This window comes from Scatophagus argus, chromosome 13 (genome assembly GCF_020382885.2).
Source record: "Scatophagus argus isolate fScaArg1 chromosome 13, fScaArg1.pri, whole genome shotgun sequence".
Taxonomy (NCBI): Eukaryota; Metazoa; Chordata; class Actinopteri; family Scatophagidae; genus Scatophagus; species Scatophagus argus.
Window position 1 is genome coordinate 10,350,388 of NC_058505.1, and position 14,323 is coordinate 10,364,710.

General features: G+C 41.4%; 1 protein-coding gene across 1 annotated transcript in view; it reads left to right on the forward strand.

Moving 5' to 3' along the window:
• Positions 1–452: 452 nt before the first annotated feature.
• The window catches only part of cdh2 (cadherin 2, type 1, N-cadherin (neuronal)), a 56,258-nt gene continuing 42,387 nt past the window's right edge, over positions 453–14,323 (forward strand). Inside the window, exons 1-2 of the mRNA XM_046407593.1 lie at positions 453–800; positions 2,501–2,609. Of these exons, the coding sequence (XP_046263549.1) occupies positions 741–800; positions 2,501–2,609 (169 nt within the window). The 5' untranslated portion in view covers positions 453–740. The remainder of the gene's footprint in view (positions 801–2,500; positions 2,610–14,323) is intronic.

Here is a 14,323-nt window from a genome sequence, read left to right on the forward strand (position 1 = left end):
ATTACCTAACAGCATAAAAGTAGCCGAAATTAGCCCCACCTTTGCTAGCTGCTGGCTATCACATTATACTGAACCGACCCGTCCTACATAACGATTACGTTTCCTTTATGGACTTATACGTATATTGTGATGGTCATGATTTCACGCTTTTACTTCGGTAATATTTTCTTTTAGTTGTAACAGTATTTTACATTGCTACATTACTAATAGGCCTCATAGTCTGCAACAGCAAACTAGAAGACAAAAAAATATACACATTTATTAAGACCACCGTAAACGCAACACTGAGTACCATACACTGTGAACGTAACTATTGACCCGCTTGAATATTGTGTGAGTATTATAATACTCATGACATAGGGGACCTGCTCGCGTCCTGGCAGTGAAATTGGCAGTGTGACCAGTAGGGAGAGACACTGAGATAGGCGGTTTATAGACTAGCGGCTGGGGCTCTTTTTGTTTTTGTGTGGGACTGGATGGGAGGGAGCAGCAGCCTCAGTACCAGGCACTGCTCTCCCTCAGTATTGACTGGATAGATAGAGGAGGAGGCTGCTACATGCTGCCACCGCCGCCACCGCTCCTGCTGCCTTTGTCGTAGAGGGACCTTTCTCACCGCGGCCACACTTGAACCAGACGGATATTCTTTTTTTTTTTATTTTTCATCATTTCTTCTTCTTCGTTTTTTTTTTTTTTTACACACGGATTCCGAAGGAGGAAATTAATCAGTCGCGATCGTACCAATGTACTTACTACACGAGGGCAGCGGTCTGTTTCTGCTGGCGGTCTTGGCAGGACTGCAGGTAATGTAATTTCTGAGCGGTTTCGAGTGGAGTTAAACCGGACAGTTTAGGGGCTTGTTGTTCCGTAGCGATGCTGTTTAAGTTACGAGCCCGGTCGAGCACGCTAGCCGCCCGACAGGCACTTTACAAGGCATGCAGTTTGGAAAGAATGCCATGAATGTACCTAAAATTGACCATAAAGTGAGTCTAGCACTGGCTTTAATTGTAATACTTACGCCACTTATGTTACTGGCTTTTTTTCTTACTTTATACCCGCGAGATGCTAACTGTTTCTTCAACAAACTACGCACGTTCAAATTAATTGTCTCAGTCGAAAGAATCCAAAATTGCGCTGGCGTAACCCGGTTTAAGAGTTCAAATAGCTGAATCTTTGATTGTCTGGAAGTTGTGCGACACAGGCCCACATCATCCCAGTTCTTTCTTGGTTATATTTAGTTTAGGATTAATATTTATGTAGATTACTGCAGCGTGTCCCTGTCCCCTGGCTGTTACGAGCAACAATGAAAAGTAGCCTACTGTAAAATATTGTGGCAGTAGAGTCTATGTATAGGCTGAGCACATGATAGTTGTCGAACCGCAACGTTGTAAACTGTGTTTTTGTGGAAATAATTTAATCTCCTGAGTATGTGGCTACTCAGTGAAAGCTGTGTCCTTAAGAGAAAGAACAGGGAGAGAATAGAAGCCAAACAGTTAAATGCAACGTTTTTTTAAGAGGTGAAATAGTTGCTGCGAATGATCGGCGTCTGTGTTAACACTTATTACTAGAAATGTACGTGCTGGTGCCGTTCCTGTAACGTGCTAGAATTCCGGCTCTGCTCCTCCCTCCTCCCCCTCCTCAGTCTGCAAGCATTTTTCATTTAAATTCTTCTGATTAAGAATGGCAAGTGGCACGGATACCCACAATGCTCTTTTTCAGCAGGACTCCTCTCGTTTTACATTCTTTTCATGCAAAGAAAGAGGGCCAGGCCTCTTGTCCCTAGGAGCTGAATCAATGCTGGGGTTGTGTGATGTAGTGCATTTGGACATGCCGGGACACCAGAGCATTTTCTTCAGTTATGCTCTGCTTTTGATTTCTCACTGTCAGTGATTTCCTGCTCTCCTGATAAATTTATTCTCGGTGGAAACACCAGCCCCAGCGATTTTCTTTTCTTTGCAACATCCCCCATTATTCCCTAAATCTTTTGTGTTGACACCCTGAGCGCAGCGTTTTCCTTCTCAAAACGAGGCAGAAAAGCACTATATTGATCACAGTTTCTTTAGACATCGGCAGTTATTTCTTTTTTTTTTCAGACATTTACACAGGTATGTTTATCCCCACAACAGACAACAGTGAACTGTTAACATTTACTTTTTATTCCCTTGTTCCTGTACTTCAGAGTGGAGTGTTTGTCCAAAGTAGTGTGTTGATCAGAGGGGCCGACTGAGAGAGTTGGTCATAACCCTTCCCTGAGCCTGGGCCCCTCCAGGGGGACAAATGGAGCTTGTTCTTGCCCAGCCATGCTTTTTGGCTAATGCTTAACCCTTTTGGCCTCATTATCCTAATTGCAGTCCCTGCTATAAAAACAACAGATGCTTTTGTACAACTGTGGGGACTTCAGAACGTGACCAAGAGGTTTTTGGAGGCAACAGAGTGCATTTTTGAAGGTTGATTTATGACTCATTGTTACACCTCCTTCCCCCCCACCCCCCCACCATCACAGATTGCAGCAGAGGGCAGGGGCACCCCACCATGCAAGCCTGGCTTCGCTGAAGATGTATACAAGGTTGTGGTGCCAGATATCGCAGAGAAAGGACAGCCCCTTTTCAACGGTAAGTTGTGACATATTTCTAGTTCTTTTCCGTGCTGGATGCTTGTTATGGTTGTGTTTGAGTGTATGTGTGTTGGCATGCATACGAGTTGTACGGGTTTTCCTCCATGTGTTACATTTTAGGGAGGATCAGAACAAGCCTGACATATTTAAACAATTAGGTTCAGTGTAGCTGTGTGGTATTGCAAGCCGTGTAGTTTGCCTTGTAAACCAGCTCAAATGTGGTTCAACTTTATATAGCTCCCGTCTATTTTACTTTCATGCTGTTGTTTCCTTTAAAGCAGACATGAGCATAAGCAGATCGCTTCTTAAATGCTACAATATCTATTATGACTAAAATGGTTAGTGTTTTTATATTTTACATTTTGTTGAGACTTACATTAACTGGCTGGCTTTATCATTAAATTAGGAAAACTTTGTTGATTGTGCTTGGGGCTCATTTTGTTGCAATGAATAAAAATCAATTACGCAGAGATTTGAATACTTATGCAACTTTAATCAAGCAAATAGCCTAGCTACTAGCCTATTAATTCATATGCCATTATTTTGCATTTGCATTGTCCTAATTTAATAACAGTTCAGTTCAGATTTAAACCATATGCAGGAAGGAGTGTCTGTTTTTTCAAATGCTTTTGTGTGAAGGTTTCTGGTAGACTAATAGTAATGTGTCTAAAATTGACTGGTACACTCATAAGCCCACTCTGTGACTAATAACAGCAATTTAGTATATTTCAAAATGTTTTTTCACAATTGTGATAATGTGAGAAACCCAGCTGTGGTAGGTTTGTATTTTTTTTTCTAACGTATAACCTGATGGAAACAAGAAAGTGAAAAATAATGATTTCTTTTTGCAGTAGTACATTACACTGCAACAGGCATGACCAATGCTTCCTCTTTGGAGTTTAATATAGGCAAAATGAGGATGCAGCTACTGTGAAACTGTACACAGGCCTACAGACGGCAGTAATACTGGAATATATCACCAGTGTGCCATTAGAGATGATAGAGCCTTGAGGTCATTTGGACCAGAAAACATTCTCACTTGTGTTGGATTTCACAGTGTGTGCCTAAAACTTACACACTACCGTTGGTGTGAGTCAGAACAGTGGGTGGGAGAGGTAGCAATGACGAAACAAGAAGGGAGAAAGGGAAGAGAGTGCTTAGGTGGGTGGGTACAGCTTTCACTGGGCTTTACCTTGTGCACAAGTTTCTGTTTGATCCTGCAGGTGATGGATTTCCCTCTGTTGGCTTGTGGATGAGCCGTGACTGGGGGTAATCAGGTTCCCTTTTGTTTGCCCCCCCCCCCACCTACCTCCCAGTACTACCCCCTCTCCTCTTTTCTCCACCTTCCCCTCCCCCATGGAGCTGTTGCTCTGTGGAGATTTCCTTGACATAGAGGGGCACTCCTGTGTCATTGTAATGCAGCAGGGCTCAGCAGCGTGGGATGATGTTAATGAAACAGCATTCTCTAATGAAAAGCTCCTGTGGCATGTTTTGAAAGACAAAGCCCCCACAGTGTGGAGAGTATGCCCAAAGTTTTTCAACGTTGCTTTCACCATGCTGTTTTAGGATATTGTTTTTTACCAGGACCTTCTTTTACCCCCCAAATCGATGGTTCTATAGCTGCTTGCAGCAGGCTAATGCTTTACATTTCCTTGCATTTCATTAACTTAGTCAATTGTGCGCTGAAAGGCCTTAAATAATGAATAGAAAGGTATTGAGGGAATCTTGTTGAAGTCATTTTATTAACCATACCCGAAAGCCCGAACAGATTAAAATAGAACACATAGCTATTGTCATGTTATAAATAACCCAGACAGCTAATTCTAGTATGCATAAAGTTACTGGTTGGCATTGAGCTTATCTGAAATAGGATCTGATTGAATGTCTTTGAAATACCATCACACCATTGTGTACGGTGTCAGTAATATGAGTCCTCCTTTGCTCATATTGTATTGCTTTTGACCTCAGCATGTGCAAGAAACACAGCCAGTGTGAGCTGTTAGATATCTTTGTCACAACTAATTGGAGTCTCTTTGTTGTTAGTGATTAAGAGAATACACATCCTGAGAACTATAAAACCTGGAAATGGTGGCAGTTCACATGTAAACAGCTGACATTGTATGCTCCAAATTAAAGACATCCTGTGGATTTGATGATGGCAATTGTGGCCAACCAGTTAACATAGCTATTTGTTTGTAAGATTTAATCACATTCCTGGGGGGCATAAACTAGACTTTAACTGTTTGCTAGCCAAGTGATGCCCCATCGATTTTCAATAGATTTGTTAAAATGCATTACTTCAAAGTTGCTTGGCCGAGGAGCATTGGAAGTTGCCAAGAAGGACAGTTATTCTTCTATAAGAGCTCCTCTCCAACGATCAGTTAAAGAAAAGTTAGATTCACTGTTTGCAGATGCAAAAGCAAGTGTTGACTCTTTGGGGTCTATATAACCTTGCTTTTAATGTTGGAATATTTGCCCTGGTTTTATACTTATTGGAGAGAAACAACCAAACATGGTTATCAATTATGAGGCCATCATACAGACTAAAGCACCTTTAGATGTTTTCGCAGCATTTCCTCTCATCTTGTTCAGTTGCTTGTTAAAGATAATTGTTTTACTAAATTGCATTTAATTTCAGGTAGACTGTGGGTGGTTTGCCCCTGGGTGTCTAATGTAATTCCGGTGGCTTTGGAGAGCTGACACACATTGTGCAGTTTTTCCAGATGATGCCTTTAAAGCAGGGTTGCAAAAATGAGTCAGTCGCAGCATTATTCAGCAGAGGTTTCCCTCCCTAAAAACTGGGTTAATGAAAAGCCCAAAAGCCTAATTGAGCTTAATACACACTCTTATGCTGATGTTCTGCCATCCCTACCCCCAACCATCTATTCTGCTTTCATTTTTCATTCCCCCACCCCACAGCCCTGTGTTTTTAGTTCCTTTTCTTTACAATTATGTGTGCGCTGGTGATGAAAGGGAAGTATGCTTTAGCCTTGGTTCAAGTGTTTTAAATGTGGCGTGTTACCAGGGTCCACTGAGCCTCCTCCAGGGATGAGTTTGGGGAGTGGGATTTACAGTTGACCAGTTTAGTGATGTGATTGAAGCAATTAATGTCAATGTCAGCACTGAGAACATTACCTGGAAAGCACTTTATAGATCTTAGAATTTTCAGTTAATCCATCACTAAGTATAATTACCTCTCTTTGCTGTGTTTGTTTAAGTCAAAGCTTTTTAACAAACTAAATTTGACCCTTTTGACTAGAAAAACATTGTTTTTGCGAAATCCTGAATTTTGCAGCGACTGAACCCATTTTTATGTTGTTCTGGTTCTCTGCGCTCTGTTAAGATTTTGATCGCCCTGGGTACAGCTGGGGCCACTCAGATGTGTTTAAGGGGCCCCAGTGTTTGGCAAGACGTGACCCTGCTCACCCTCTGATGTAAACTGGGCCAAATGCTCAGCAGCATTTTTTTCCTGCCCACGGACTGGGGATGAAGCTGGTGGGGGTTTTCTGGTGAGGTGTAAATGAATGAAAAACCAGCAAAAGAGGTCCTGACCCATCACCAGGGAGGTCACAAATGCACTGCACCCCTACCTCATGTTGTTTTGACCTACATGGTCGATCATTCATCACTTCAGAAGGACGTAGGCAAATTTTGAAAATGCAAGTTTTCAGGGGTAGCAAGTTCTTTTTGTTTTTGAGTATTTTTCCTCCAGCAGTATGATGGACAGTAAATAATGATTGTGGCTCTTTTGGGACGGGCCAGGTACCATAAAAGGCTGTCTCTGGAACATTGCAGAATTTCAATTTTATGTTGCTCTGTTGCTTATTAAAATATTCAGTATAGGTTGATAACTTTGAGGAATAGCCTGTAACAGAATATCTGCTGAAGCCCACAGTGTCAGAAAAAGAGCGCCTGCTGTTCAGATCTTTATGTTTGAGGTGTATGAGGTCTGAATTGATGTCTGTGCCAATGCTGAATAATTCAATAGCCAAACATGACTTTCTTAATATTCAAATCCCTGTTCGAGATGAGATCCTTGAGCACAGAGGAGCCATAACGCAGCAGATGAGAAAAATGAAGAGCAACATAAGACCCCGTGAAGCTCTTTTTCTTTAACTGTATAGTGGCTGCTGCATGTTTCATGCATACTTTTTGTCATTGTGGGGTATCAAGAGCAACCCCAAGACCATCTTTATGTCTTTTTGGTGGGGTTTCAAACTCCAGCACTCCTTTCTTTTTATAAGCTAAGGCAGCAGTTTCACTGTAGTTTGTAAGAGCAGTTCATTGCCCCCATCCCCCTGCTTTTTTTCTGGAAGTGGATCAATAAATTCAGGGTCTTTGTTTGCAGTGATCAATATGTTGTAATGAAGGCTGCGCTCCAATTCCCCGCTAAAGCATCGCTGGTGCATCAGGCTTGAATTTGTTTTATTCTTTATTGTTATCAGCCTGCATATATTTATTCCCCCCCCTTCACTGTCCTTTTTTTTTTCTGGGAACGCCATGGCCTAGATAACCACCACATATTGTGACGGCAGATTGAATCTTGGCAGTATGTGGTTTCAGAAAGTAACCTTTGATGCGGTTTGCCTACAGTATAACAAGGAAGCTGAGTTGGTCGAGTGCTAGTGGTAGGGCCGCCAGAGCCATTTGTCAAAAGATCACAGCTCCGTTGCAGTCCTAAGGCTATCTCGTAAAAATGAAATAACAATGTTAGCATATTAAAGCAAGTGCACCCATCTGTGGCTAATTTGTGAGTGTGCTTTCTGAGCCTGCTGAGTGGCATGAGATTATAGGACATACTAAGTCTGACCTTTTTAGGCTCTAAATTTTTTAAATTTAAGTTTAAATTTTTTAAACTAACCTAAGGGTAGTCTGAAAATAATCCCTACATATCTGGAGGCAGACAGGTACTTGAACAATGCCTAAATATAGATAAGGTATTTTGTAGAGGACTAACATGATTCTGATGACTTCTCATCAGCTCTGTTCATATCGCTCTTATCAGCTACAGACCCTGCCCCCTGCTAGTGGCACCCAGCACAGTGTGGCTCTGACACTGGGCAGTAGTTCAGGTGTCTCTCTCTTGTGCCTGTGTGAGTGTGTGTTGGATTTGTCCTTTGCATATAATTAGCTCGTCCAAGCCAGACGAGTCTTAGAAGTGTACAGGCTCCTGGCAGCAGAGACTTCTATATAACTGGCCATCGATAAATGCTGATTGATCTCGACTTCCTCTGTCAACTTGATTTGACTCAAAATCAATCAGTCAGACCATGCTGTAATCTGTGTTGAATGTACATTATCATTTGTTTTTCGCAAGTTTGCATGTAACCGGATTTGCTAAATGAAAATTTCATTGTCTTTATCATGATCAGCAGGGCCTGCATACAGGTCTGACAAGCAGACCATTCACTGCACCTCTCTCTCTCTCTCTCTCTCACACAGTCATGTGAAGGTTAGAAGGGTTTTATAGGTTATTTGGTTCTAGATCACACCTGGGCCCCACCGTCCATGATGCCATATTACTCGGGTTTTAAAATTGATGTGTTCTTCCATCTAAAAGACTGTCAAAAGAGAAAAGATTTATTTATTCTTCTAAAACAATCCTTCTGCGTTTGTCATAACATGAGAGGGTGCAGGGATCTTTCTTAGGGATTGTATTGTGGCGCAGTCTGGCAAACTGGTTATGATGTGCTTTATTTAATGTGAAGAACACACAGGAAGTGCATAAGATGACCCTGCTGTTTAATGAGGTTGTGTATAAATAGCTGTATTGACCTGACTTTCTGCATATATGCCTTCTTATAACTGGGGTAGTGTTATTTTTCACAAGTGAAATCCTAGAAGCCGTGTGGAAAAGAAAATGCCAGCTTGCACCTAGAACACAATACATCAGCACTATGGAGTGGACTGTTTACTTTTCTAGGTACTGATTTGTGGATTCCAGTGCCATTTTTCTTCTGTGGAACAGCCTTTTTTGGCTGCTAGAGCAAACAACTCCATATCTCTTTCACAGATCCTGTCTACAAAGAAAGCTCTGTTTGCCGTGTTGCCCCAGCTGTTTATTGTGCAACAGCCCCATTCCATTTTGCCCCCAGTTCTTCTCTCTGCCATGCTTGTTTTTCTCAGATTAAGGTAGATGAGAGTATAGAGAGCCTCAGCGTCACATTTTCCAGCAGCAGGTATGTGAGGAGAAGCCACTCCCGGTCCCCAACTACTTTCTCCCTCTTTTTAAATCTTTTACTTGTAAGGCAGTACATTTAGCTTCGTTTAGCCCTCAGCTTTGTTGCTGTTAGACAAGAGTGCATTCACTGGCTGGCTGGTTGTAAATTCAACGGCACTGGATGACAGACAGACGGCAGACACACCGTCTTTGTGCACAGGGTCAAACAGGGAAGCTAATACTCAAATGAATATATTAATGAGATGGTTTGAGGAAATGCAGAAAATAGAAAAGAGAACTAGCCTTGTGTTTAGCCTTTTTCTGTATGTGAGTGACACACATGGCTTACATTTCCAAACCTCATGCTGTGTTCAAGAGACTACATGAATTGTCCCACTATTATTCCTCTGACAACAAAAGAGAAATTTGAAGCAGGGACACGCTAATTGACCCAGATATTGTCGCCATGTTCACAAAGGCCAATATCCTGCCTGGGAAGAGACGTCCACCTCCTGCGGGCAACGCCAACTATTGTGTTCCAGCGGAGGCTTCAATTTCACCGCACCAGCGCCTCTCTGGACACTAGGCTCTGATGAGTCGCTAGGCCGTATCCTGTGACAATTCCTTCTCCATTTATCCAACCCTCTATCACCTCCACCGCTCCCTTCCCCCCCTGCTGCATGTGAGCTTTAAGATGGAGGAGCTCCCTTGACTATACAGTGATTGATGTGACTTAATTGAGTAACGCAAGGACAGTACTACCACTGCAGCATTTAGTCCTTTATTCGACAACTAAGTTTGTCTTTGGACTGACCATGGCTGCTTCATAACCTCATCAAAAGTATGATGTGCAATTTTAGTGTTTTTTTTAATAGTTTTTTTGTGCTTGGTGTGCCTGAGACAGGATATGAATGAAGTCCCACTGATTGCTCATGTCATTGCAGTGAACTATGGCTTGTCTTACAAAAATAACTTGACTGCTGTTATTACTTGAATGTATAGTGAAAAAATCAGGTAGTTTAATCCCGATTGGAGTAGTGAATGGGAATCTTTCTCCCAAACTGTTGGCTCATCAGATGAGCATATGTAGCCCACTGTGTTCCTTGTCTCAAATCATCTACGCCACCAGGCTTTGCTGACACCAGTGTCTGCCATCACCACATGGATATTATGATTGACCTGCAGCAATTTCTGGCCTCCATTTGAGCACACACTATGGCTGTGAGCAACATATCGCTCTGCGGCCAGCCTTGTCTGAGTTTATATTATCTCTGCCTCTGTCGATATTTACTGAGGCATTAAAGAGCGTGCAGCATGTCGCCACTTTATTTCCTGTAGCAGTGCCTGCTCAGCAGGACAAGGGCTGGAGGGGGGTAGAGCCTTACTGAAGGGTGTAACTGCTGCTACAAGATAAAGGTCTGCTAATTTCTCGGAGCATGTTGATTCTAGCTTTTGTAAAATAACCTTGTGTGATAGACAAATTGGCACCACTGGGGTTAGTAAGACAAATGCATATGGAATATCAGTAGGAATGTGTGTTTTGATTAGGATTTCTCTTGTTGTAAATGACTGTCTGCCTCAAGTTGTAATCACATTAAAATGAAATCAGAATATCAGAAATCTGGAATATTAGAACTTCCTTCTTACCACCTGAGAAATGTAACAGTTTATTCCAAGTTCCAGTTGAACTGTCTGGGTGTCTTAACCTTCCCAGTGCTTTTCTTTTGCCCTCTGGCATTTTATCCTAAGCAGGTAGAATATGCTTGTGTGAGGCTCTGAGGTCGACGCCGCTGTCCATCAGACCTGCATGATTAATTGTATTAAAATTAATATTTACGTTAATAACAGGCAAATGTCATTCATACATGACAGTGATTTTTCAGTGACTGGGTTAGCGGGAGATCAGTTGCATTAAGCCAAGCACTCGCTCATTCCGCCCGAAATTGCAAATTGCCATCACATGAGTCATAAACAAGGAAACCCCGCTGGTTATGGTGAGGTAAAGGAAATGCATGTATGGAGTCCAAATCAGTTTTGACAGAAACATATTTAAAACTAAATCAATACCACATTCCTTTCAATACATTCAAGATTATAAGATGTGGATGATCATGGTCAATAACACATTGGTAGAAATTTCTGGTTGCAGCACTAAAAGGTAACACATTTGTTCAATGTGATGAAATCCCTGCTGCCTGAGGGAACTAATCTCCTGGTGTTTGGAGGAGAAAAAGTAGTCTCAACAGAATCTTTCAAGGCTGTATTTATGGGAGGACTGTTGCAATATATTACCGTGCACAAGCATTACTGTCTTTTTCTTAACCATAATAAATAAAGCAAATTATACATGTCCTTTCCTCATTCCAGAAAGTTTTTGATTTGCTTGAATGTCGCAGTCAAGAATAGTGCTCATTAAAGTTATAACATTTTTCCTGAAACGTGATAGACATGCCACATGCCAAGATTTTTTTGTTCTGTCTTTTGTCCAAAGACAATGCACACTACAAACTCGACAACAGAAACGAGTTTCAAAATTCTTACCAGCATCCCACCTAGCTTCCATCTGATTGCACCAGAGTGCAATACACTCAATCTTATATAGGCCCTGTGTCAGCCCTTCACTCTCACACTAAGTGATCTAAGCACTGTGACCTTTGTAGAAGATAAGCTTCCTTCGGCTGACTTGAAGAGTTTGGAATAACGGCCTCAACCATTAATTTATGGCATTGCTAACCATATGAGGGCTATGAGCCAAGGTTATTGACCTTTCACGCCTGTCACTAGTGATAGAGGGAGCCAGACCCAGGAGGAAAATGGATTGGGCTTATTAAAGAGCTGGGCTTTGAATCAAAGCTAGGGAGCAACTTTATCCTCCAGTTTTCTCTTTCATTTAAATCATTACTTTTTTTACAGTGTTTGACCAATTGTCTTCTGCCAAAGTAGAAATTGAGAGCACATACAGCAGGAGTCACACTGAATCATAATGCTTCCCTGAATGCGTCTGGCAGAGATCAGGGTGCAATGCGTGAAATGCCTGAAGCATTAACACTTGGAGCGCAAAACACATTACAGCAGCACATCTTGAACTGAGGTCATTATTATCAGATGAAGGATTTTGCGGACTCAGAATCCCTAATCAGAGTTTTTGTGCAAAGACGATTTGAACTGCTTGACAAGACTCTGGCAATTTTATTTCACTCACAAATCTTTTTGTCTTTGTGGTTCTGCTTGTGATTTACTTGCACATTTCCAGCTGTAAGACAAAGAAGGAAAACCGAAACAAGCAGAAAACCATTTGAATAAAATGAAGCATGCAAAGAATGTGGACTGTAGTGAAACAGAGCCATGGACAGGGTATATGGAGCACATGTTGTTTAAGCCCAGTCCTCCCTCAGAGCTCCCAGTCTGTAAAACCTGGTGGGAGGCAAGGGAGGCATGCATTTATATTGGATCAACATGCTATGATGTTATTTTTCCAGCTCCACTTCTTGTGTTTATAATCATACCCGGTCCCTTATGGGGTTCAACTAAAACCATTTTTATTGACTCTGGAGAAGCTTATCTCTGCCTGATGCATTGTTTGTACATAAGACCACAATCACATCCCAATGGAAATAAGCAATAGATGAAAACAGAGAACTTGTACCATGAATATGTTTTTGTTATTAGAGGATGTCTCTAGCCAGGTCCAACTTAAAGGACATTTTTAATATTGTACCATTGTTTGATTCATATACACCTCAGATATTTCAGATGGGCTTAGCGATAACCTCATTTAGAGAGCAAGAGCCAGGGCAGGATCACTGATGCTGCTTCAGCTATCCTCCTCTGTGGTATTAATTTAGAGGAGCTTGTTGAATTTTTCAAGTGTTTGTTTATTTGCAACGAGATAGCCAGAGGATGAGCTAAAAGGACTAATGCATGCGAATTTTGCGTGCTTGAGAGTGCTGTTTATAAATGCAGTGCATGCTTGTGTGATGAGGGGCTTATTTGCTCGCTCAGGTGGACTGTTTCTCGAAATGTACAGTATGTACAAGATGGGAAAATAGACATAATCTTTGCCCGCTGGCATGTTGTCCTCAACAGAATTCTTAGCCAACCAGACTACGAAAAATGTGTTTGGTACGAACAGACTTTCACCATGGATCATGTCTTCTCATGCTGTTACCACAGTTAGACTAGCAACTCTGAAATGTTCCAGTGTCACTATCTATCCTCTCAGTCTCAAATGGCTTGCTGGTAAGACCTTCCAATAATGTTTAGCTGGTTAAAACAAGAGGACATGGCAAATCCGTAAAGAAGTTGTAAGTAGGAGAGCTAGTTAACTGTGAACAGCTGGTGAGTCCTATGGTGTGTTTGATTAAGGAAGCTAACACCTAATGGCGTTAATAGCTGACCACAGCAAGACTGAGTGCAGTTTAATGTGAGAACACAACAAGTTAACACTAAGTAAATGTACTGAAGTACTTAAGTCGGGTACGGTTTGGAGGTAAAAGTACTTTGAATTTGGAGTTAGAAACATCTTACATTATTGTACAATTTACCAAGCGTCTGTCAGAAATAAAAGTAACCATGTACAAGCAGTGAATAGTGGCTTCAAGGCACAAAGACCTCAACACTAAGACTGAAACAGAAATTTTGCCCAAATGTCAAATGTGTTTGCGTCATTAAATTGTGTCCTGTGTTTTTTTTTTCTTACTTCCGTTTTTTTCTTCTTCTTCAAATATGTTTTCATTTTGTTTTAAAGCTGTTTCTTTGGTTTGGATAAAATAAATAGTTTTTTCCTCACTATTTTACTGGTGTTTTTTATCATGCCATCAAAAATAATATCATAATAATAATACAGTAAAGGAATAACATTTTGACCTATGATCTGCATCGACTGGTACTGGTTCCAGTAATCAGTGATCAGTCCTGGCAGTCCTGATCAGAAGAACCTTTATTACAGATGGAGGACACATCCTCACCCAGATGCTGCCTTTCCACTCTTCAAAATGGTTCTCCCACTGTGAACCATTTTGTGGTCTGGGACCAAATGGTGCACTTTACACTGAGTGCTTTCCTTAAGGCACTAAATTTGTCAGGAGGAAAAGCACATGTAGTCACTGTCAGTTTAGCACAACCTGATGGATAAAATCACACCTATGGTTGTCTGAGCAATCAATTCAAGCTGAAAGAAACGCTTCATGAAGTTTGTGGCGGCGACATTTCTGCTCTGGACGTGGTCTGCTCTGCCTCTTTAGTTAGAGGTGTTAGTGTTGGATAATGACATGAGTTACATTTAACCTATACTTTTCATATAAATATATACGCTGTATAAACGATTATCTTATATATGAAGCTGTCAGTAATAACTTTGGGTGTGAACAGTGAACAGTACAGCTGCCGTTTGTAGTCTATTAGTCATTTTTCAGCTGTTTAGATTTTGTTTGGTGAAGAATGAGCCATTAGCCGTGATTCATCCCTGGAACATAAGGAATCTTTTAATGAGATTAGCGTGTGGGAGCCATTTTGACAAATTTTGCAATTTAATCAGCTAATAGATAAACTTA